At 42.4% G+C, this 26,358-nt stretch overlaps 1 protein-coding gene across 1 annotated transcript in view; it reads left to right on the top strand.

The window, feature by feature from the left end:
• Positions 1-26,358, top strand: part of TRPC7 (transient receptor potential cation channel subfamily C member 7) — a 136,647-nt gene that overhangs the window by 34,099 nt on the left and 76,190 nt on the right. Inside the window, exon 3 of the mRNA XM_021664941.2 lies at positions 10,819-11,001. Within this exon, the coding sequence (XP_021520616.1) occupies positions 10,819-11,001 (183 nt within the window). The remainder of the gene's footprint in view (positions 1-10,818; positions 11,002-26,358) is intronic.

Genomic DNA, 26,358 nt, shown 5'->3' with positions numbered 1-26,358 from the left:
GCAGATTAAATTAGAGCCCACAGAGAGATTAAGTTATACATTCAAAATCGTACAGCCATGGTGCAGCAAAGCTGTGATTCAAACCCAAATACTGACCTCCCAGTCCTCCTTCTCATGCAAGACTGATCAGGCCTATGATGAAGAATTCTAAGATCACCCATGCACAGCCATCTTTCCTAAATGCTGAAACACTTAGGACACAGAGATCCCTTTGGAAAAGCAGGGAGTATGTTTGGGATTAATAAAGGAAACTCTCTTCAGAGAGCAAAGAAATCAGGGAGGTAGTGGGTAAACAGTGGCAGAGTTGGACAGTCAGACCTCTCAGGGGATCATTGGGACAAAGAGCCAGCCCTACACTGCTCCACCCTTGGGGCAGAACCCCAGACTCTGAGAACCCAGGAGTTGCCTAAATACCCCTGAGAAAGCTGAGGCAAGAAATGCTGACTGTTGGTCTCTGCACTAAACTTGAACCACCTTCCTTGGCTCCACATTCCTAAATGGAGATGAAATGCCAAAGCATATTTGCCTTGATCCTTTGGAGCGTGAGTTTATTGATGCGGTAAAGGTTAATGAAACAGTTAATTGTATGCATGGAAGCTAAAACATGGATTGAAGCTTTTCAATTTTCATCTGCCATAATGAGCACTAGGCTCAGGTTCTTACCCAATATTTCACATCCATTAATTGTTTTAATGAATCCAGTTTTAATTAATAAAAATTCAGCCATGTGTGTTAAATCTCAACATCTAGAATTTTCTTACCCATCAGCTGAGTTGGAGGATGTGTAGAAAGAAAGCACCAGGGCAAGAAGCAACTTTGAAGTCCTGTGTTAGCCAGAGGGTACTGAAGGTGACCTGTGCGCTCAGCTTTGGGCTGTGTGCTTCCCCACCTCACCGCACTGAATCCTCTCGATATCCTGTAATTACACGTTTTAATCCCTCTCTAGGTCCTCACCATGGGAAGCCACTGTCTCACAGATCACCCCTCAGAACCTGCACGCAGTTCTCCAGAAGGCTGTCAGATTCCTTCCTCCATCATCATACCCTCCTTTTCATCCCCAAATGCTCTCCCATTTCACCCTCTGAAAGTCACAGTCCCTCAGCAAAGTCCACCATCATTGACCCCCTCCTCTGAGCGATGTGCCACCTTCTTGTTATCTCTAAAGACTGGCCGCCCTGAGGACACAGCATTCCTGCAGCCCTTTCAACTAGGGATAGTTTTGCTCCCAGTCTTCAGAGCACTGGACCTGGAGATAGGGTGGGCATCCCCCCTGCCGTTTCTTGCCAATTCCAAAAACGAAGTTTCTCTTCCGCTTTCTCTCCTCCTTAAGAGTGTCTATCTTTGAATCATATTTCAACATATTATATCGCCCATTATCTCTCATTGTTGTAGTCTGCAACCATGGGTCACTGTATTACAATTTTGGTTCTTGCTGTTTAAATGCTTGGCACTTCAATATATACACAGGTCATCCTTCCAACACCCTGGCTCAGTTTTATGGACTTACCTCCTCTAGCGGTCTTATCCTCCACTGTACCTTAGTAGCCAGGAGCCTATATGAGCCAACACTTTCCATGATCAATAAATGCAGGCTCTCTATTATCTAAGCATGGCACATCACACTCTCTGACTCCAATTTTTCCATCTCTCTTGAATCCCTCGATCCTGTCAATCTTTTGTCTACCCCCGTCCCCCGCAAGTCTTGTAACTCACTGATCAAACCATCTTTTCACTTTCCCTTTCTCCATCAAAGTCCTGTCTTCCTTTCATACCAGCTTCAATTCCATGAACTGTCACTGGAATCACTCCCTCAGGTACACTTTAGCTCCTCTGCTCCTCTCTTGATTTGTTGTACTCTTTGGCAAAAACACAACCCTGGTATAATATAATTCTCTATTTGCTCCATGCTGGCACCCAGGAAAATGAATGTGGTTAGGAAAAAAAAACACATTAACTGACCTCATTCTAATTTATGACCACGAACTTCAAATGGGCTCTTACTGTTCTCCAGCAATCATATCCTGTCTTTCTAATCCATCTATTTTCATCTTCTCCTAAAAGCTATTTTTCTTTCTTTCTTTCTTTTTGCTTTCTCTCTCTCTCAGTTTCTTTCTTTCTTTCTTTCCTTGTTTCTTTCCTTTTCTTTCTTTCTTTTTGAGATGGGATCTTGCTCTGTCACCAGGCTGAAGTGCAGTGGCACCATCTCCACTCATGGCAATCTCTACCTCCTGGGTTAAGGCGATTCTCCTGCCTCAGCCTCCTAAGTAGCTGAGACTACAAGTGCATGCCACCATGCCTGGCTAATTTTTGTATTTTCAGTAGAGACGAGTTTCACCATATTGGCCAGGATGGTCTTGATCTCTTGACCTCATGATCCACCCGCCTCCACCTCCCAGAGTGCTGGGATTACAGGCGTGAGACATCGGGCCAGTCCCCAAAATCTATTTCAGGCCTATTCTCTCCTCTCCCCAAACTTCCACCACCTCCTTCCCTATTCTTACTTTCAGCTGATAATGTTTATTTTTATTTCACTGAAAAAAATTGAAGAAGTAGAAGGAAAAAGTCTACAGATCCCCACCATCCATGCACCCACTAACAGCATCCTCACCCACATACCAACCTTTCCTATTACTGTAGCTAAACCATATGTGATTCTATATGCATGTATTCCTCTACGCATACTATTACTGGTGGAGAGTTCTGACTACGAGTCGTCCAGGTCCTTGGCAATTTGAACAAAGAATTGAACAAAATACGCAAAGTAGCAGAGGAAGGAAACACAGGAACGAAGCAGCAAAAGCCTGAGTTTATTAAAGCGAGAAAGCACTCCACGAGGTGGGGGTGGGCCCAGGTAAGTGACTCAAGGGCCCAGTTACAAAGTTTTCTGGGTTTTAAGTACTTGGTTTGAGGTTCTTACCAGCTACCCCTTATGTAGATGAAGGATTTGGTCTGTGGCTAATTAAAGTCTGAATTGGTGCCCTGTGTAGATGAAGGGATGGTCCCTGCCTGGCCCAGAGCCAATCCTTTGCACTCTCCCTTTCCATCTGATACTGGTGGAAGGGAGAGGGTTGTAGGGAGAGTAGCCTTTGATCCTTTGTTACTCGGGCATGGAGACAGGGATTTTCCTTTTGATTTAGCTTTAGGAAGCTTTAGATTTTCTGCCCCCAGACCCAGGTATTTTCCTATTGATCCAACTTTGGGAAGTCAGCAGGAACTGGCCTTAGATTCCCTGCCTTCAGACCTCAGTGATTTTTCAATTAGGAAGTAAGTGTGAATTGGCCTCAGACTCCCTGCCCCTAGACCTTGGTGTTTTTCCTTGTTTCAGCACCATTTGGCCTTAATTTCCCTGCCACCAGACCCTGTTCTCCTGCTAATTGTGGCACAATACCTCTTCTCCTGCTGTCTTCACCCGCTCCAGGCATGTCCTCCACTCTTCCAGAACTGCTCCAGTCAAGGTGATCAACAACTTCCAAGTTGCTAAATCCAGTGGTCAACTTTCGGTCCTCTTATTTATGGATAATAATACTATCAGGTCTATAGGATAGTTGTCACCATTTAATGAAATATTAAAATGTTTTAAACACTTTTATTAAAAACTGTTGTGCAACCCTTTCTTAAGCAAACTCATCCTAAATGTCAAAAGCAGAAATACCTCCCAGGTTTATAACCGAACACTTCTGTTGACTTAGCTCCACTTGTATTTCAATTGGAGATTTCCATAAATATTCCTTCCCCATAACTGGATCCCTAAAGGGAAGGAGGGGAGTGAATCTGAAGTCCATACTCTTTTAAAATCTAATTTCCAAGGTCTCCATTGAGGAAAGAGTGTTAATTATCCTGTATTGTATGGATGTCTCTATAGCATCAGTCTGAGACATTCATTTAACTTTTGACCGATCAGGGTAATGAGCTTCTCCTTCTCTTCTAATTTAAGTTTGTCAATAGCTTTGAAAAAGTTGGAGAGTTGAAGTTTTTAATCAAAGTCAAGCAAACTAATAATTTTCTGAAATTAATGTTATCAAAACAATGGTTCTAGCACCAAAAGTTAAAGATATCAACATGTCTTGATAGATGGTTTGGAATCAACTTCTGTATAAGGGCTAGAAATTCATCTTAATAATAAATAAACTTTGGAGATTATAGATCAAAAGGAAAGAAAAGAAATTCTTGGATAGTTGAGAATTAAAGAATCTCAGTTATTACCTGGGTTGAACAGAGAACAAGAAATAAATAGTGAATATGCTACAAAACTGCTTAATGTATTGACTACATAAAAAGCTCTGAGCCATTAATTTGGGTTGAAAGCCAGCAAAAAATTGTTGGCAGAATTTTGTCCTAGAAATAAAATCTTATCAATCTTCAAAGCAATGTAAATGCATGTTTCTGAGCATTTTCTTGTCATCTTAATAAATACATTGGAACTAGGTGTTTATTCAAGGACAACAATCCATATTTTCAGACAACATGTTTGTCTATGTAGAAAATTCCAAAGAATCTAAAGGCACCAGTAAGTAAGTTTAGCAAGATCACAGAATATAAGAACAACACATAAAAATCAATATTTCTATACATAATGATGAAAATTAAAAAGAAAAATTTTTAAATATTTTCAATAGCTAAAAAAATGAAATACTTAGATACATATTTTACAAAACATATGAAATCTGTATGTTGAAAACCATAAAACATGAATGAAACAAATCAAAGAACACCTAAATAAGAAGGTTTGGAGAATCCAAAAGGGTTTGAATGCCCAAACTGATCGATAGATTTAACACAATTCCAGTAAAAATCTCAGCAGAACTTCTTGTAGATATGAACAAGTTTATTTTCAAATTTATATGTAAAGGGAAGAGAGGAGAAAAGCCAAGATAATTTGAAAAAGAAAAGCAAAGTTGGAGGACTCAAAGTACCTAGTTTTAAGATAATATAAAGCTACAAAAATAAAGACAGTGGATGTTAGCAAAAGAATAAGTGTGTAGATCAAGGAAACAGAATAGAGAGTGCAGAAATAGACTCATACAAATGTGGTCAATGATTTTTGACAATTGTGCAAAAATGACTACATAGAGAAAAAATAATCTTTTCAACAAATGAGGCTGGAACAAATGAGCATCTGTGGGCAATAAAAGATACCTCAACCTATATCTCACATCATACACAAAAATTAACACAAAATGGGTAATAGACCTAAATTTAAAACATAAACTAAAAAACTTCTAGAGGAAAACATAGGAGGACACATTTAGACCCTGTATTAAGAAAAGATGACTTAATTGTGACATCAAAAGCATAACTGTAAAAGACAAAATAATAGACTGGACTTTGTATTAGTCTGTTTTCACACTGGTGATAAAGACATACCCAAGACTGGGCAATTTACAAAAGAAAGAGGTTTAATAAACTCACAGTTTCACATGACTGGGGAGGCCTCACAGTCATGGCCGAAGGTGAAAGGCAGTCACACATGGCAGCAGGCAAGAGAAGAATGAGAACCAAATGAAAGAGGTTTCCGTTTATTAAACCATCAGATCTTGTAAGACTTACTCACTACCACAAGAACAGTACGGGGGAACCACCCGCATGATTCAATTATCTCCCACTGGGTTCCTCCTACAACGTGAGGGAAATATAGGAGCCACAAGTCAAGATGAGATTTGGGTGGGGACACAGTCAAGCTGTATCAGGCCTCATCAAAATTAAAAATGTTTGCTCTCTGAAAGATACTAAGAGCATGTGAATATAAGCCACAGACTGAAAGGAGTATTTACAGATCCTATCTCTTAAAAAGGAATTGTATTTTGAGTATATAAAGAACTCTCAAAACTCAATAATTTAAAAAAAGATGTAAGTGGACAAAGGATTTGAATATATATTTCATCAAAGAAGATACAAAGATAGCAAATAAGCATAGGAAAAGATGTGCAGCATTATTAGCCATTAGGAAATGCAAATTAAAATCACAATGAGATACCATGACACAGAAAAGAAACTGACATGCAGGACATTGTTGCCTGCACTTGTAGTCCCAGCTACTCAGGAGACTGATGCAGGAGGATCTCTTGAGCCCAGGAGTTCATGACCAGCCTGGCAATATAACAAGACCCATCTCTAAATATAAAAACCAAAACAGGAAATAAATTAACAATACCAAGTGCTGGTGAAAATATGGAGCATTAGAATGTTTTGAATTTGCTACTAGAATGTAAAATGGTAGAACTTTTCCAGAAACAAATTGGAAGTTTCTCACAAGGTTAAACGTGCATTTACTATATATTCAGCAATCCCACTCCTAGGCATTTACCCTAAAGAAAGAAAAACATTATGTTCACACAAAAACTTGCACAGAAATATTGGCCAGGTGCAGTGGCTCACACCTGTAATCCCAGCACTTTGGGAGGCTGAGGCAGGTGGATCACTTGAGGTCAGGAGTTCAAGATCAACCTGACCAATATGGTGAAATCATCCTGTCTCAAAAAAAAAAAAAAAAAAAGACTGTAAAGGCTGTACAAGTTTTGCTTTGCTTGGTTTTGTTTTGTTTTGTTTTGTTTTTGAGATAAGAGTTTCGTTCTTCTTGCCCAGGCTGGAGTGAAATGGCTCAATCCTGGCTCACCGCAACCTCCATCTCCCAGGTTCAAGTGATTCTCCTGCCTCAGCCTCCTGAGTAGCTGGGATTACAGGCATGCACCACCATGCCCAGCTAATTTTGTATTTTAGTAAAGACGGGATTTCTTCATGTTGGTCAGGCTGGTCTCAAACTCCCAACCTCAGGTGATCTGCCCACCTCGGCCTCCCAACGTGTTGGGATTATAGGCATGAGCCACCACGCCTGGCCAGCAGTCTTTTTCTTGATTGTCAGATGCCAAAAACTGGATACAACCAAATGTCCTTTAGTGAGTAACTAGATCAACAAACCAATAGATCCACACAGTGGTTGTGAAATAGAAAAATTGTCTATGGATGCATGCAACATCATGGATGAATCTCAAAATGATCATGCTGAGGGAAAGAACCCAGTCTCAAAAGCTTATATACTACATTAGTCCATTTATAAGACATTCTAATTTATGGATTTTATCTGGAGTGCAAGAAAGAGAAACAAATCAAGATTTTATCCGGTATTTTTTGTTGTTGTTTTCCTCCTACCCATGGGCCAGTCTTACTCCCACTTCAATAATTACAAACCACAAAGGGCAAGAGATCAAGAGTCAAATCATGTAGACTGCCATTTACATGCTCATTTTTATTATCAGTTTTTGTTTAAGTTTTTATTTTGTTATTTGTGTTATTTATTATTAACTATACTGAGCATTGAACAGTGTGTACCTTAGTACAGATGGAAAACTGTGATGCATAAGAGTTAAATGGCTTTCTCAATTTATCAATTTTACTGGCAAGTAGTAAAATAAGAGTTCCAATTCCAGGTCCTTCTGACTGCAAAACTTACTGACTCTACTATAAAATCTGTCAGAGATTCATATATCTTTATCCCTACCCACCCTTTGTTTCCCCCATGTTAGTTGAGAGTCAGCACAATTGAGCCTCAAGTATGCCGAAGAGAAGAAAACATGCTGCTCCACAAGAGGCAACAGGATGAGAGGGAAAGAACAGAACTTGAGTCACCCCAACCTGTTTTGAATCTTGGCTGTATCGCTTAGTGCTGTGACATCTTAGACAAGTTCACTGTTCCAGTTAATTCAACAAGTACTTATTGAGTGCCCACCATGCTCCAGGAAATGTTTTAGGATCTCAGGATACATTTGTGAACAAAATGGAAAAATCCATCGCCTCAAGAAAATTATATTCTAGTGGGAGACATGGACAATAAATATAAAAAATATGTAAAATACATGGTATATCAGGCAGTTGTAAGTACTGTGAGGAAAACAAAAAGGAAAAGCGGGAAAAGTAATGAGGAATGGAGGAGCACAATCTTTTTAAAAGATAGTTGGGGAAGGCTTAAGAGTTGTTCATGTAGATATCTGGAGAAAGAGCATTCCAAGCAAGGGGAATAGCCAGTGTAAAGGTCTAGTCCACACCAAGTGTGTTTGAAGAACAGCAGGGGCACAAGAGTGGTGGGAGCAGACTGAGTTGGGGGAGAACCACAGGAAATAAAATCAGGGAGAAAATGGGGAGGCTGGAGGACAGTGTAGGCAGCAGGTCATCTTCCAGGATTTTGAAATCACCAAGAATTAACAATAGCAGTTAATGCTGGGAGAATGATGTGGGACAGGAACTAAAATCTCCAAGGAAGGTGAGGGAGTGACTCAGAGATCAGTGACTGATGACCCCGCTTTTACTTTGGATAAGGAGCCTTTGGAGGGGTGAACAGAGCAGTGCCAGAATCTGACTGCTTTTCCTAATATTCCTCTGCCTGGTGTATTGAGAATAGACCACATAGGATGGGACAGAGTCTGGGAGTGTGTCTTGGAAGGCTAATTGAGCTCAGGGTTGACTCAATAAATTATAATCATCACAATTCCCCAGAGATGTTTATTTATGGCCCTCTCTGCTTCCATTCATGCCCATGTCATCTCCTTCCTGGCAGGGATGAGCTCCCTCTATCCCCTCCAGCCATCTGCAGACACCACAAGGCTTATTGCTTTCTAGTCCAAGTGCCTAATGCAGAAGGCAAAATGCAAATTACCTGCTTTGGCTGCTCTGCTGTCTCCCCTACTGATGGCAGGCTGGCAGAAAGAGCCCAGGGAAGTGACAGTCTCTAATGAAGTGTCACCTTCTGTTCTGAACTACACTGAACCCAGACATGTAAGGAAGCTCTGGGCAATACAGCCTGACTCGTTCCTAGCACGGGGAGCCTGGGACAAGAGCTAGCTCAAGTCCCTTACACTTCCTTTCCTATACCCACCCATGACTTCAGCTCTAGGCCGGAGTTTCCATCAAGAGATGAGGTATGCTCTAGCCAACAGGGCACTGTCTATTTTACTGATAGCAGGTATTAACATTCAGAGATTCCTTGTTCTCAGAAAAAGGGTAATAAAGTTATGGAATGGAACCTGAGTTGCCGCAGAGGAGATGCCAGAGTTGAATGGGTCCATGTGGTAAGGTGATTCACCTTGTCCATGTCGCTCAGCCCAGTGTACCTTAAGCCTCCTACCTCTGGCTTATCACTACTCTGCAGAATATATTAGCCAGGGAAAGATCTGAGCAAGTTTCATTTAGCCTTGCACTTGTGCAAACCTAAGGGCGGAACTCAAACCTCACAGTACCCAGAGACTTGCCTTGTTCACTGCTAATTTTTCATTGTCTACTACATAGTAGATTCTCAGTGATGAATAAATGAATGAATGAATGGATGAATGAATGGCAGAAGAGCACAGAATATGGCTCTTCCAACCCTAACACTTCAGACTAGCTCTGTGCTTGGTACCAAACCTAGAACCCCTCCAGTTTCTTACCTGCCTGAGCTGAGAGATCATTTTTCCACCCAGGATTTCTGAAACTCCCTTCTTCTACCTAAATTACATATAAAAATGAAGGGCAGCTACTCTCATCTGAAAATATTTTCTTGATCCTTTTCCTCTTCCCAGCAAAGCAGCACTGACTTACCTCTTTCTCTAATGCAAAGTGACATTTTGATATAGCAACCCTGGAAGGAGACTAGAATCATTAACTCAGAAAAATGGCTGAGCTTCTGCAGTTTGCCCGGCTCCCACCTATTGGCTGAGGAATCCGTGTTCTGGAAAAGCACAACCACAGTCCTGTTTGCCAGTCGCTATCTAGTAGTCTGAGCATTGTTGACACTGATTAACATTAAAAGTGACATTTGGCTCTGTGTACTTTCTGAATAGACTCATTTCAACTAAGAAACCAGCAAAGAGGCCTCTGGGGAAAGTATTTTTGGGGAGGAGGGGAATGAAGTAACATCAAACATTCTTTGTCCAACATTTTGGATCATTATCTAAAAGGTAAGCCGTTCGTTTAGGGGAAAGAGACGTTGGCATGTCACTAGGAAAGGAAGTTAGCCTGTCAAAGATATTAAGAAAGGTGTACCTAGGGAAAGGAAGAGGGAAATCTGTGAGCAGCTCATTAAAAATATGAAACAACAACAAGGTCAAGGGCTAAAAATGTTTATTCAACAGGCAGGTGATTTAAGGAGCCATGATTTGCCATACAAAAGGATTTCTAGTAAGAAAAGATACTGTTAAATTACATTTGATTTTTAAATTTATAATTTACAAGCAGATTTTCTGGAACATAAAAAAGCACACTTGTGCATATTTTTTCCCAATTTTAGCATATTAGCCATCTTTCCAGTAAATTTCCTATATGCAGCAGTCACCAATATAGATTGGTGGTAAATGAGTGAAATGTTATTTACATCAGCCTTAAAAGTTCAAGTCCTTATTATTCGTTCCTCACAACTGATTCAGAATTGGGCATAGAAAACTGCCGTTTTGAAAGAGCCCAGGATGGGCTGCAACAGACATCCACTTCATTAGAGAGCAAAGTTATAAACAGATTCCTGGGTCCCACCACCAGGCATTCTGACTCAGTAAGTCTGGAGTGGGACCTGGGAATCTGCAACTTTAGCATGCACCTCAGGTGATTCTGATGCAGGTGGCCCATGGGCCACACCTTCACACATGCTGGCTTAGAGAAGATGTCTTTTAGGTTGCGTGTCAAGAGGAATTGCTCTGCCTTCTGCACCTAGCACATCCCACTGTATTCAGTAAGTGCATCCAATGTGCTCCGTAAGCTCACATGTGGTGAGCAGTTGCTGATCAACACTGCTGTGCTAGGCAAGCCAATCTGCGGGGCTCGGTGTGACACACCCCTGATTTCTCTTTATTCTGTTAGAACGATTACAGGAAGTTATCTATGCAATGCAAGGATTTTGTAGTGGGCGTGCTGGACCTGTGCCGAGACACAGAAGAGGTGGAAGCGATTTTAAATGGCGATGTGAACTTCCAAGTCTGGTCCGACCACCACCGTCCAAGTCTGAGCCGGATCAAACTCGCCATTAAATATGAAGTCAAGAAGGTAAGCTCCCCCATCTCTCCTGGTCTTCCTACCTCACCTCTCCTCGCAGGGCTGCTGGTCTCGCTTTGTGCTCATGTGTATTTTATGTTTCCACAAGGTGACCATGATGACACCCAAATTCTCTCTAGACAGGGAGCTAGCTGTCAGCTTTGCAGGGCTGCTCAGATCCCCTCCACCATCCCTTCCCACCTCAGCCCCCAGCCCACCAGGAGAGAGAGCAGAAGCATGAGAGCCAATGCCTAAGCAGGACTTGAGCCTGGACAGCAGAAGAGATCTTCAGCCTCAACCCACTGGCAGGGACAATGTCACTGCGAGGGCTCCTATCAGTTAGCAAGCCTGTTCCCAAGTCTTCATGAGAAACATAGAACTCAGGTCTTTCAAAAGCATTTATTGAGCTTCCTCAGTGTGCTTGGGGACTAGTAGAAAATGTATTAGTGTAAAAGGCTTATGGGATCAACAGCCCTGGGAGGCTTAGAAGAATTGCACTCCAAAGGCATACGAAAGCCCTAAGGAAGCTCAAGTAGACTTTCCCAAAAGTAAGCTCATGCCACCACCTCCACAGACATCCAGGTGTCTTTAATGGCCATGGTCACCAGTAGCCCTCAGACCTGTAGTGGCTACTCAGATTAAGATTATAAGGAGCAAAAGTCAATTATAGTCCCATTTTGGATCTACTCTGGCTTCTTTAGAATCTGCTCTTCTTTAGAATCTGCTCTAGCTTCTTTAGAATCTTCTTTAGAATCTGTTAGATGACATTACTCATCCTGATAAAAACTGGAGCATTCCGAAGATCCACATGTTTAAATATCAATGTGCTTTTCACATAAGCAAAAGAGCTGAATCTCTTTGAGGGGTTTTAATTTTTTCAGCTCTTTCATCTGATCAAAACTTAATGGTATTTTTAAAGGCCCCAGATTGGCCTCTGGGTATTCATTCTCTTTCTTGATTATCTTAATTTGTGTATGTCTTAATTTGTGCCTTCAACAACCATATATATCTGTGAAATTCATCCGGGGAGAGGTTCCAAGTTTGATAAAATCTTCCTGCCCTTTTACTTTGATATTATAATTATCACAAATTTTAAGAAAAATAGCTTTTGCCTAAGACTCTGAGCTCAAAGATAAAATTGATGACCTATGGGAAAAGTGACCTTAGAGATTAACATTAGAAAGCACAGGGTTTTTGGAAGTTGGGAGAATCAGAGTGCAGTTTCAAGTACAGTACAATCCTATTTACTCAGCTTAGGAAAACTTACCTTTTAGTCTAACCCAAGAGCTTACAGAGGCTTTTCACCAAAGCATAGCAGTCACTTCCTGAAGCTGCTGAGATATCCTTGCCCTTGGGGTTCAAACAAACCCTGCTGTGGAAGCTGTCTGTCAGTGGTAAAAATGAGCTGGAGTTCCCAGAACTACAAACATTCTTCCTTCCTGTAGCCAGATTTTCCTCCTCCCTCCCAGCTCATGGTGAAGATGTCTAAAAAGCAGACAAAAGAAGATGCTTGGCATTTGCAGATTTATATTCAGAGTTTGGACTATTTATGCACAACTCCAACAGTCCTTGGCATGTGGGCATTCACCATTTCTCTGAAACATCAATTCAAATCTCCTAGCAAAACTGTCATGGAGGGTAGAGTTACTCAGTTAATCCAGAAGTCTGGCCCTCACCTTATAACTACATGTCCTCTTTTGTCAATTATCAAGTTCAAAATGGCCCTGGGAATGAATGAGAAGGAAGAAATGAAGCCTTCCATGAACATGATACTTTGAGTAAGAATTAAAAGGTTTCATGAGGGAAATGATTGGCTCCAGTGGTATTTGTCAATTAAGGGAGTCATAAGGTCTCAGGAAATCCATCATGAATGTCAAGTGTCTGCTATAATCCATAGGTAGGAAAATGATAAATGACCTGCATAAAATGTCAGCTCTGCTCATTTCTAAGACCTCCAAAGGATGTATTTTCTCAAACCTTGTATGCCATCATGAGACAGAGGGCAGACTCATAGCTCTCCTTGACATTTATTTTTCATGAATTACCAGAAAACTAACCAATATTCAAAAGTCTTATTAATATCACAATGGGCTTCCATTTTTAATTTATGAATTTTAGCAGGCTTACATGGGCACAATCTAACCCTGAGTATTCAAGTTATGAAATTACTAGCACCAAGGCCTGTTTATAAATACACTGGCTTTTCTAAGATAGGTAGGTAGGTAGGTAGGTAGGTAGGTAGATAGATAGATAGATAGATAGATAGATAGATAGATAGATAGATAGATATCGCATGAGGCTTCAGGCTGGAATATAAAATCATAAAGCATCTTCGAGATTCTGCTCACATGGCATAAAATCAACCCATTAATTAAGCAACTTAAGAAAACAAATTGTTCTTAGCAGTTCCATGGGCTGCTAATCGGTGTTACCTTAAAAAAAAAGATTTTGTGTCCAAATAAATTTGGGAACCTTTAGTTAAACACAAACACGTTTTTGGTTTGTTTGTTTGTTTTGTTAAAGATATTATAGAGCCTTTAATATGCATTACAGAGTGGTTCAGGCCTGTAATGCCAACACTGTGGGAAGCTGAGACGGGAGGATTGCTTGATGCCAGAAGTTTGAGACCAGCCTGGGGGACATAGCAAGAACCTGTCTCTATAAAAAAAAAAAAAAAATCACTACCTAATAGATGAAGGATACAATGCGTATTACTTGACCACAGACTGCTTCTCAGGTGAAACTAGTTTTTCATGCATCAGTCTTTGGGAAACTAATCTATAATCGGCCTCTATGTCTATGAAATGCCAGGATCTGAATGAAGGTGATGTTACTCTGTGGATGGTTCTGCAGTCTGGATTATGTCTTCCATTTGAATGTTTGATTATCTTCAGGCACTGCCCTAATGTCTGGACCTCTGGCTGGCTGAGTCACAGCAGCACCAGCCTCCATTAGATGAAGACAAGTCTCCCACCATCGTTGAAGGGAGCACCTGGTAAAGGGGAAGGAATCCTTAACCGGATTTCTGACGTCCAGGTTTCTAGCCTGATTCTCGTAACCATCAGGCTAGAAGCTTGGGCAAGTCATTGAAGCTCTCTGAGTTTCATTCCCCATTTGCAAAATGAACATACAAGCTTTTGCTTCACAGAGGTTTTTTGTGCATATGTGAACTTCCAAATGAACTGATATGAGAGGAAATGCTCTGGAATCTATAAAGTTCTCTGCAGCTCTAAGAGGAAGCATCATTGCTATCATTCAGTGGTGACTCCCTTTCTTGGGACTCTAGGACTCTTCTCATTCCCTAGCTTGTCCTTTGTTATCTCCCCAGAGAATACTAGAAATGTCTCCCTGGGAAAGGACATCATTCATAAAGCCTAAAATTCCTTCCAAAATATCAAAGGCATTGTGAGGACATGATTGTTCCCCCATGACTTCTGCCTTAAGATGGAGCTCAGCCTCCTCAGTAACCCAGGTGGGTGTGTCATCTGAAATGTCAAGCATGGTTTTTGGGAAGCAGTATTGGAGATGCAGCTGAGAGGTGCCTATTGAAGTCAGTCCCGGGTCCAACCACTTATTAATCGGGTCACTTGAGCAAGTTACTCAAATATCCCCAGGCTTCGGTAGCCGATAGATATAAATGAGGCAGTATTAACACACACATTGCTCACAGTCAATGCCTACATTACTTTAGGACATTTCTCTTACCCACCTCAGTCCATCCCAGCCCCTCTAGGCCACAGTCCCTGCAGAAGCCATGAAAAATCAGGGATACAACCCACCCCCATACTGAGTCACACCTAAGCTCAGGACTCTGCTTATGCTCCACAGCTGAAGAAAATCACCCCTCCAGCATTGGTTTGCCGCCTCTCTACAAAAACTGGCCTTGTCCTTCCCCACAGAGCCAAACATCTTGCAATCTACTCTAGCTCTGTCTCTGTCCTCCGGGAATCATGCCTAACTATCCTTCCTCTGCATATCTACTCTAAACACAGGCTTAGGAAACTTCCAGCCCAAACAACAACTGGGAACCAACCCAATCAGTCTCTGAATCCCAGTTTAGGCCCAACTGGGCCCGGGTTGCAGTCACGAAGGGACCCCAGTGTCTGCCATGTGGTCAGTGCTTAGCGATGGGTAGCAGAGACCGAGACAGTTGTTGGCACTCTATTCAACTTGTCTATCAGAAGGCACACTCTCATCCCTCCCTCTCTCTCCTCTAGATTGCTTCCTCACCTCTGGGCTTACAGAGATGATCTTTTCCTTTCCTTCTCCTACACCATTCCCTCCTCCTTCCCAAGCCCACTCTGCCTTAAGTGAGGATCAGGTGAGAGCTCCTATTCACTGCAAGAGAACTTCGTGCATATCAGTCCTCTAGGAGGAGAGTGGGGCAAAGAGACCCAGACATTCCTGTTTTGCATGAGAGAGGCCTTAACTCTACCTACAAAGGAGCATCTTTTGGATGCTACTAAGCAAAGGTCTACTACTGGGGAAAAAAACAAAATATGTAAATATTATTTTCCAAAATATATTACTTCGTGGCAGAAAGCACATATATTATCAGGCAGCATGGCAGTATCACCAACAAGGGTGATTCGTTCCATCTGACAAATTGTCTTAGCCACCACCTGTGAGGTCTACAGACACTGAGCTCAGCCTTCCAAGGATTCAAGCAGAATAAGACACAGGATTACCTTCAAAGGGTTACCAGTCTAGTGAGTGAAATGGGACAGGTGTCTTGTGGCTGTAATAGCAGCAGCCTCTGCAGTGGAGTGGGAGAAGTCTCTTAAGTACCTCACCAGCTGAGCAAAGTAGCATTCACAGCTATGACCTCTTTCAGACTTGCAGGTGGCCCTGGTTCTAGCATCTTGGGATGCAGCTTGGTTTGAGGGCGTCTGCTCATGGTGCCAGACATCTTTCCTTCCAACTGAGGAGATCACACTCCTGAAGAGGCAGCTCCACTCCTCCCGAACCTTCCAGTCCCTGGAATGTTGAGGTGCCCTTTCCTGGTTCTGTCATGCTCCCTGGGTTAATCCTGGCTCAGGATGCTAGTCTTACCTACAATAAAGCCCTGGGACAGGACTGTGGGGAGAGAACAAAGTGCAGAGGGTGGAGAGGACCCACTAGCTCTCCCTCACTTACATAGTTCCCTTTTTCTTCACACTGTAGTGTTTTTTAAAAATCCCCTGTGATTTTTATTCATTCACTCACTGAAAAGCCCATGCTTGCTCTTAAAGCTAAAACATGAGGAAAGTAAATGAGACCCTGGAACTTCAGAGGTGCCCTCTGAGGTGGGGAGGGCATTGGGTAGAAAGAACATGTTCAAAGCATGTTCAAAGGCCCTGTGGTGAGAAGAGACATGGTGTACAGGAGGAACTGAAAGAAGATGAATGTGCTCAAGCTGGGCCTTGGGAGAACTGGGTGTGACTGAGTCTGTAAGGAGGCAGGCAGGGGACAAACCGTGTGAGCCTTGTAGACCTCCCTCAGGATTTTAATCTTTTTATTATTTTTCTAAAGAACAATGGGACGCCATTGGAGGACCTTAATCAGGAGTGGTTGTAAAGATTAGGATAGATGGAGAGACAGCTCTTCCTCTGGAAAAGGCTGGAAACGAAACAGGATAGGTGAAGATGGAGCAGGTTTTTTGGGTGAAAGGCACAAGATATTAGCCAGGATAGGCTGTTACACTGTGTTGACAAACAAAACTCAAGTCACAGCGGCTTTTAACAAAAGTGAGTTTATTTATTGCTCATCTTATTTCCATCTTGGAACCGAATTCCCTCAGGAATCCCGGCTGAGAGAAGAGCCACCCTCTTAAATGTTTCCTGGATGCCAGAGGGTCATCCGGTTCTGGGAAATCACACCCCGGCAATTATCTGCTTTCACCTGCATGTGACACACATCGTTTCTGCTTGCCACTCGTTGCGAAGAGTTAGTCATGCCTTCCACCCCTTCACAAGAAGGACCGGGAAGCGTAATTCTGGCTCCGTTTGGCAGCTAGCACTGATGATTACCACAGGAGAAAAGTTGAAGATGTTCCTATTGACAGCTTCAACTTCTCTGTCAGTAGGACACAGTATCACCCTCTGAGTTAGAAGCAGCCTGAAGAAAGGAAAAAAAGGGAAAAAAAATCTGTGGGAGATGGAGAGGGAGCTGAACAGTAGGTCTGATAGCCCTGCCAAGACTGGGGATTGAAATTCTTTGGCAATAGACGCATTTTTAATAAAAGTGGAAAATCTCCACAAACAATGGTACCACAGAAAGTCAGTGTCCTCCGTAAACTTCAATTCCCTGCCATCAACTTCAAGATTCCTTCATAGACATGGGCTGGGAGCACACAAAATTTACCCACAGGGCACAGCCCTTAGAAAGTTCCCCTCAGAGCAGGAAGCTGAGGAGAAAAGGGCAAGCTTAGAGGAAAGGGGATGGAGGACCGTTTCAACCCACATTGCCACTAGCCCTGAAGTTAAACCAGAACCTCTATCAGAAGTCCCTTGCCTCCTTTTATTCCAAAAATGAACATCTTGTGCACATTTTATAGTCATGCCATGAATGGGTCCATTTTTCTACCTGGAAAGACTCCTAGCAGATGCAAGTATTAATAGAACTTATCAAGTAGCAGTATAGTGTTATGGCTGACTGCTCAAGTCCTCTGCCTACTAGATATGGAACATAAAATAAGTTTCTTAGTCTGCTGGCCTGCATGGGCCTCACAGACACAATGGACACTGCTCCAACCCTAAAGGGCCCTCTGGCCTAAACACGTGCTCAGAGAGAGAATGATGCCAGCCATAGCTGCACAACTGGCTGACATCCTCTCTGTAGTGCAGTGACCATGGGTAGAAACACTCAAGAGAGGGCAGATGCCCTCTGCTGGGCTCTGTTTCATTTTCTCTGTCTGCACAAAGTGCAGGAAGGGCCAGTGAGCAAAGGGGACCTGAGGACAGCAGGGCTTTCTAGAGGACGTCTGAGAGGCCAGTCAGACACTCACATGCCCTGAGCAGACATTCTCCTACTGTGTTTTCCTGCTGAGACATCATTTTAACAGATGCTCAGAGTTAAGAAGATCAGAGTTGTCACAAACACAGTCTGGCTGGTCAGGCAGTACCCCGAACTGCACTGCAGGATGCCCAGTGGTTGCCAAACATTGTTGGAATCCCTTGGTGTTGAAAGCATCAATCATCTTCCACTTTGGGGATTCCTCTAAGCACTTCTGTGGCTCTCGCCTGGCCACATGCCACAAAAATAATCAATATCCATTAATCTCCTGGCTCAGAAGGGCTATCTTTTACATAAGGAGCTTTGTTTTTCTCAAGGAGCAAATCTTCAGAAGAGAAAGAATCATTCCAGCATGTATATATGTAAATATAAATCGTGATCCCTTTTCTGCCTGGAAAAACTCCCAGGAGAAGGAAAACAGAACTTGCTGGGCAGCAGCGTAGTGCTGTGGCCAGGAGCCTGACTGCACATGTTCAAGTCCCAACTTCTTCACTTACTAGTCATGTGGCTTTAGACAAGTTATTTAACCTCTGGGCCTCAATTTTCTCATCCACATAATGAGAACAAATTTCAGTGCCTAATAAACAATAGTCAATGTTTATAACACAACGTACCTAGAACGTGGTAAGTGCATAACAAATTAACCAATGGAAACTGTTTGCCGCATTGGTTTTCTAAGCAGAAAGACTAAATAATGTTTCTCAACCCCAGCACCATTCATACTTTGGGCCAGAGAATTCCTTGCTGCGAGGACTGCCTGGGGCATTATAGGCTGTTTAGCAGCATCCCTGGACTCTATCCAGTAGCACCCTACCCCCCGCTTGTGTTAACCAAAAACATCTCCAGATACTCTCTCTAATGTTCTTGGAGGAAGGCCAGGGGGATGAATAATTCCCTGTTGAGAACCTCTTGGCTCTTTTCAGGAGCCAGGCTATAACCTCTTAACTGTAAGCCCCTGAAAGCAGGGATTATAGATATCCAAGGATGCATTGTATCTCTCTAGACCAGAGGTTCCAAAACTTAGCCGCATAATGGAACCACTTGGGTGCTTTGTAAAAAAACAAAACAAAAAACCACCAGTGCCTCAGCCTCCAAAAGACAAATACCACATGATCTCATATATGGAATCTAGTAAAGTTGAACCCTAGAAGAGAGTAGAATTGTAGTTACCAGAGGCTGAGGAGGTGGGGAGGGAGGGAATGGGAGTTGTCAATCAAGAGTACAAAGTTTCAGAGAGATAGAAGGAATTGATTTTGAGATTTATTAGACCCCAGAGTAACTATAATCAATAAAAATGTATTATATATTTCAAAATAAGTAAGAAAGTAAATTTCAATGTCTCACCATAAAAATGATAGGTAAGCAAGGTGATAAATATGTTAATTAGCTTGATTTGATCATAACATATTGTATACATATATCAAAACATCCATTGTACCCCATACACGTATACAATTATATTTGTCAACAAAAAATGCCTGGACCAGGTGTGGTGGCTCATGCCTGTAGTCCCAGCACTTTGGGAGGCCAAGGTGTGTGGATCACCTGAGGTCAGGAGTTCGAGACCAGCCTGACTAACATAATGAAACCCTGTCTCTACTAAAAATACAAAAATTAGCCAGGCGTGGTGGTGGGCGCCTAAATCCCAGCTACTTGGGAGGCTGAGACTGGAGAATTGCTTGAACCCAGGAGGTGGAGGTTGCGGTGAGCTGAGATCATACCATTGCACTCCAGCCTGAACAACAAGAGCAAAAACTCCATCTCAGAAAGAAAAAATGCCTAGACCACATCCACAGAATTTCTAGTCCAATTCTGGGTGGGAGCACAGCAATTGGTGTTTTTTAAAGGCTTTTGAATGATTCTACTTTGCAGAGATGAAGCTCTTGGACGGTGGACTCTTGGTTCATCTTGATCTCTGAAGGCTGAGAATGGTACACGCCCTGCATGCAATGTACAGCCTCCGTACTGAGTAAATGGATAGATGGTGCATTCAGTGGGAAGCTGGAGGCTTTAGTGCTTCTCTAAGTACCTGTAACTCCCCCTCGGGATTAAAAGCCTATGTAAACAATCCAGATGATGTTCCAGGCTGGCCCTAGAGTATGGGGCCACCATCTCCATGCCCTTCCTTGCTGACCCTGTGTCCCTTTGGGGTCTGTCACTCTGGAAAACAGCTATTTAGGAAAACTCCAACAACAGTTCAGGCTTGGTAGTTGCCCACTAGTTGCCAAACACTGCTGGAATCCATTGGTGTCAAAAGCATCAATCATCCACTTATGGTGGTAGTCCATCTCTAACCATAAGCCTGGTTGTCTTAGAGATGAAATAGACAGGTAAGTAGCTTCCAGCATGGCCCTGCACAGTCAGGGAGAAGCAGTGGGGCCTTTGCCTCCAGTGGGGAGCTCATATCACTGAGGCCTCCACAGTGGGTCTCAGGAGTGCTCCCTCCACTCATGATCCTGAGTTGCTGCTCCATATCCACACCCTGCCAGCTCAGCTTCAGAGGGTGGAAAGGGACAAAGTGCCTGATGCTCCTCTTTGCCTTTCTTTAGACATTCTGTAAATCACCTAACATAACTTTCCCTAATGTGCAGATGCTACTGTGAATTTGCAAAATATATTTCAGATCCTCAAAGTAAGAGTTATCGCAACGGGACAGAAAACTATTGCTTTTTGCCTATTTTGCTACCTTTTGTTCAGCTCTTTCAATACATAAGTAGTTACATGAAAGGATAACCCTTTAAAGCATTTTTCTTCTTCTTGGTTACCTCGTCTCCTAAGCCATAAACTTAGCTTGTATAGCTATCATCATGTTCTTACTGTGCTGCATTTGCTAAGATAGTCAGAGCCTGAGTATTATTACATCCTGATTTGGGGGCTAACAGGAAGAGAGGAATTTGAGGAGTACTCAAGGGAAGAACATAAATCCCCCAACGCCCCGCAAGAAGCAGATGTAAATCAGACACATTTGCTAGCCCAAGATGGAAAGAACAGTAAGCGCCATCTTCAAATTGTCGCTTTTATCCCAAAGTCAAACAGATCTTAGAAATTACAGTCTTCCCCAGGGACCTGTGACTAACTCTCATAATTCAGCTAAAGACCATCTACACATTTCTATCTCATTATTTCCTTACTAGATGCTCACATATGAATTTAGAGTTTTAAGGAGCATTTGATCTTGCAGGTATTCCTCTTATTATGTACCACAATGCATTACTCTTTTATTAACATTCGTCTGCCTAAGGTCACTTGCAAATTTTCTTGATAGAAGGGAAGTTTTTTAAGCATAATTGTAGATGAAAATTTTTGCTTAATTTCTGTTTTAATATGTGCAATCCAAGCCAGAGTCATACCTTGCTTGGATGATTAGAATAGCATCTAACTGGTCTAACCTACCTTTTTCCTCTCCTTTCCCCCTCCTCCTCCTGCTACACACACACACATGCATGCACACACACACGCACGCACACACACACGCGCACACACGCACACACACGCACACACACACACCAGTCAGTGAATTTCTTTTTTGTTACAGAATTTTGCTTTTGTTGCCCAGGCTGGAGTGCAATGGCGCAGTATCAGCTCACAGCAACCTCTGCCTCCCAGGTTCAAGCAATTCTCCTGCCTCAGACTCCTGAGTAGCTGAGATTACAGGCACGTACCACCACACCTGGCTAATTTTGTATTTTTAGTAGAGACAGGGTTTCACCATGTTGGTCAGGTAATCCACCAACCTCAGGTAATCCACCTGCCTTGGCCTCCCAAAGTGCTGGGATTACAGGCATGAACCACCTTGCCCAACCTGATTTTTTTTAAGTAATCATCATGTCCTGCCCCCAGTTAAATCTTCCACCTAAGCATGAACAAGACAGGCATAGTCTCTGCCCTCAGGGAGCTCATAGTCTAATAATCATCACTGTTACATGCAGAGCCTAAGACAAGGGTTTTTGTTGTTGTTTGTTTGTTTGCAAGTGATTCATCAAAAGCATGATCTCAGGAGAAATCTGCATTGAAGGAGCAGAAGTAGGATGGGGCAGGAGAAGAAGCTAAGCTAAGAGAGGGTTTCAGAAAAGTCTAACTTCAGCTTGACTTGATGAGGAGCCTGGGAATGTGAGTGGCACCACACAGTTGTCCCATGTTAAGGCGAGGGAGCTGGCCTTTTGTACCCTTACACCAGCCACTCATCAGTGGCAGCTGCCCCAAAGGGGAGGGCATCACCTCCTAGACATTTCTGGGCAACATGGTTTCCACTGGCTTTGGGGAATTTCTGGAGAAGGGTGTTTCTGTGAGTCCCCAGTAGCTGGGGGTGGGTACACCTTCCTTTTAAAAAGGATCTTGGCAGAACACTAGCATCTTCTTGCTCCCTAAAACACTTACAATCCAACTATTAACCATGCCCTACAAGGTGCTGTGACCTGACCCTTGCCTCCCTGTTTAACTCACCTCACACCAAGCTCCCTCCTGCTCACTGATCTCCACCTGCACTGCCTGCCTCTGTTCCTTCAGCACTATATACTAGTTCCTGTCCAGGGAAATTACTGATCCCTTTCCCTCGGATCTTTGCTGGCTGGATCCTCAGTGTCTGAGTCTCAGGTCCATAGCCCGCTTCTCAGAGCAACCTGCTGACCGCCCGATCTGAATGTGGTCACCATGTTGTTTCCTCCCTCGTCAGCCACTGTCTATCCCAGAGCTCTCTTTCGCAGTGAATATTGTTTGTTTCATTTATTTACTTGTTTATTGTCTGTTTCCCTTAATTCTGTGGCGGCAACTCACCACTGTATCCCCAGACTACAGCAGACCCAGGCAAGTAGAAGATTCTCAAAAACATTTTCTGAATTAGTGAAAAATTGAATAAATAAATGAATGTGTAGCACCTGAGTTTTCTTCCAATTTTTGTTTTCCTAAAATACAAAAAAAATCCCAAATTCAAGGTGAGATGCATTCCTAAATGCTGTTGAGGAAACTCACAGAGATCTCTTGAGGATCAAAATGAGATGAATAGGAAAGCAGCCGGTGAGGAGATAGTGGATTAGACATCATTTGTCTCATTCTTGAGGCCCTATGACTATTGTCACTGAGTCCATGGAAACTCAGAACATGAATAATGACCTTAATTCACTTAAAAATAACAACAACAAAGGAAAGTCATTTGCGTACAAAGTATAGTTTAATTAATAAAATTATTAATAATTTGGTTTCCAAATTGCCTCTGAATAAATTACAAATTAATACTTAGAAAAAGATTAGTATACTTATAATAATGTATTTGGGTAATAAGTATACTTATTACAGAAGTAGAAGTATTACAAATTAATCTTTATATAACTATTGCATACTAAGTATGTATGTATATTTGTGCAGTAAGTATACTTATTACAAATGGATTCATCTTTTCATGCATATTATTCCCTGCTAAACCCATTAGATGCATCATTGACTGCTATGCTTACTCATTTCTGACAGGTGTTGCTAGGCAGATGCAAGCTTGAAGGAGAGGATCATCCTGTGATACCTGTTATCAGCTACATCTGTGGCCAATATAAGAAAAATAAGACCATGCCCTGGTTTGTCAGGAACTTTCATCCTAACAGATTACACAGATCTGAATCTGGCCCTTTATCAAACAGGGAAAGACTAATTCAGACAAAAATGGTGTGGGAAACCATGGAACAGGAGGAGGTTCATGGCTTCTGAGTGAGGCCATGAAAGGGGTATCAGTGCTCAAAAGCAAAGGGGGAACAAAGACATTCCAGACAGAGGAAGCAGTGGGGGGCACACCGAGGTGTGATCATGTTTAGGGACTTGCAGATGGTCTGGGGCTGGCTTTATGGAAGAAAGGAGCCTGGGAAGAGGAGGCAACTTGAGGTAGGAGAGCAGGAACCCCAGGCAGGGGCAGGACGCCCGGCTGGGGAGGCCAGCCAGCACGTGGGCTGTGAAGATGACCAAAGGGCCCAGCTCCATTCCACATGGAACAGGGCCTCCAGGTTGTCTGCAGTTTGTGTTTCTGATTTTACTGATTTCGTTTATTGGACCAACAACATTATAAAATTTAGGAAGCTATTTAAAAGGAAAACAACAATGTACAATCATGTGCCCCATATGTCAATTGTTTCCATTCGTTTACAGGCTTCCAATTTTTCCCGTGTGCAGGCATGTATTCACATATATACAGCTATAGGGTAAATAATTTTGTAGTTTGATTCACCTAGCAGTAGAATGTAAAAATTTATCTATGTTTTCTATAATTATCTTGTTGAGGCTAGCAGGAGATAGAGGTACTATTGTTTATATTTTCTCTACTGTTGAGCATTCATTTTAAAATATATTTCTATTTACTATTTGTTATCTGTATACATCAAGTTTTCTTTCCTTCTTTTCTGCTATTTCCTTAAGTTGAATTTCTGAGAGCAGGGCTGCTGGGTCAAAGAACACAAATATTTGCTATGTTCTTGAAACATATTGCAAAATTATTTTTCCAAAAGACTATACTATTTTTCAATGCCACCAGTGGTATACAACTGACCTGGTTTCATCAGCACGTTGCAAGAACTGGGTATTATGAGGATTATTAGTATTATTCCCTTCTAATTTAATAGATGTAGAGTACTATCTTTGCATATTTTAAAATGCATTCCTCTGGTTATTAGGCAGATGATTATTTTTCTATGTGAATCCTGCCCCACCTCCAGCTGTCCACCACACCATACCACAAATACTCTTAGCATTTCCATACTAGAGCCTTAATACTTTCCATGACAACTTGTATAATTCTTGTGTGACATAGAACTTTTTACACATTTGTGGCCAAGTTAATGATATGTTAGGAGTGTAGGTAGCTTCACTTCAGTAAGACAGTTCTAGTGGTAAGGTTTGATGACGTATACAGGAAAGGGAACGAGCTAAAATACTGTTAGAGAAGGCCAGTAGGAAGTGAGGAGGGCCTAAAGGCAATGGCTGAGTTCAACGAAGGAACAGGTGTATCTGTCCTTTTGGAGGTAGAAAATTAAGCTTTGCAATTTGGAAGACAAATTCAGCCTAGATGCTTCTACGGCTGAGTGTGGCCCATCAACCACAGGATAAAGGATAAACTACTCAGATTCCTGCAGAGATTACAGAAATTAGGGGAATTCCCTAGATTACCCTAACAGAGATTTGATTTAGTTGAGGGAGGGAACTGGAGGCCACTGAGAAGCCTAGAGGACGTGGTGGTAAGGTGAGGCAAACAGAGCTCTAACAGCCTGGAGGAGGCCTGGGCCCAGAGTGGATGGCGAGGGGCCTGGGGCAGAGGACAAGGAGAAAGGAATCTTGAGAGAAATAATCAAAAAGAAATAACAGTAGAGGAGTTGTCACTGACTGATGAGGTAACTGAGGCCCAGAGACAGGAAGCAAGTCACCTAAAGTCACAGCTGGTAAAAAGCCAAGCAGGGGCTTGAACTTACATCCATCTGGTTCCAAAGCCTCTGTACTGAACTCTGCTTTTAGCCACCACATGGTGCTGGGACTACTGGGGCTAAACCAAACTTGCCCTGCCTAGCAGACAGCCAGAAGAATTCCCAAGATGGGGAGGGACCACCGAACCGGCAGAGCACAGTGCTCTTGCCCAGTCCACAGATAACATCGGAGAAGCTAAACCTCTCATCAGATCCACAGCTAGCCCTCCTTCTACATTTTCCCCAGATTATTTTTAATAAAAACAACATAGTACTTGTTTCTCTAATAAGGACCTTCAGTCAATCCTCCCAGCACTCTGGAATGACCTGCATTTCGGGGCCCATTTTAGGACCTCTTTATTCAAGGTCCTTATTAGAAAAGGTGAAAAGGAGATGTTAAAGTGTGGGCTAATTTGGAAGAGCTGCTTGCAGTCACAATCAGGCTGAAATCAGTGAAATTTAAACCCATTAGGGAAGGTTTACAAAGTTCCAACAACCAAATCCATTAGCATCTGTTACGGATCCTTAGCTGATAATAAACCACTGCCCAGAGAAATCTAACTTTGTGTTATAAGGGCAGGGGACACACACACAAATGTCATGTTCTATCATAATTGTAACTGCTTATTATATTTACAAATGGTGCACAAATATCCTGAAGGTCGTTTACATAGTTGTTAAAGATTTCTTCCTGAATTAATTGACTCCCTCCCAGACAATCGAAGGCTGTGTGTTTCTGTTTTAAAAAAAAAAAAAAACAGACCTTTCAGCATGCTGTGAGTAAATGACCCTCTGTGGAGTAGTGGTTAAGAGTCATCGGCTTGAACCAGGTGCAGTGGCTTTACGACTGTAATTCCCGCACTTTGGGAGCCTGAGGTGCGTGGATCACCTGAGATCAGGAGTTCGAGACCAGCCTGGCCAACATAGTGAAACCCCATCTCTACTA

The sequence above is a fragment of the Aotus nancymaae genome, unplaced genomic scaffold, assembly GCF_030222135.1.
Source record: "Aotus nancymaae isolate 86718 unplaced genomic scaffold, 86718_ANA_hifiasm-v0.15.2.pri h1tg000064l_1, whole genome shotgun sequence".
Classification (NCBI taxonomy): domain Eukaryota; kingdom Metazoa; phylum Chordata; class Mammalia; order Primates; family Aotidae; genus Aotus; species Aotus nancymaae.
Note: the sequence above shows the minus strand (reverse complement) of the source record. Positions and strands in the feature narration are given on the sequence as shown.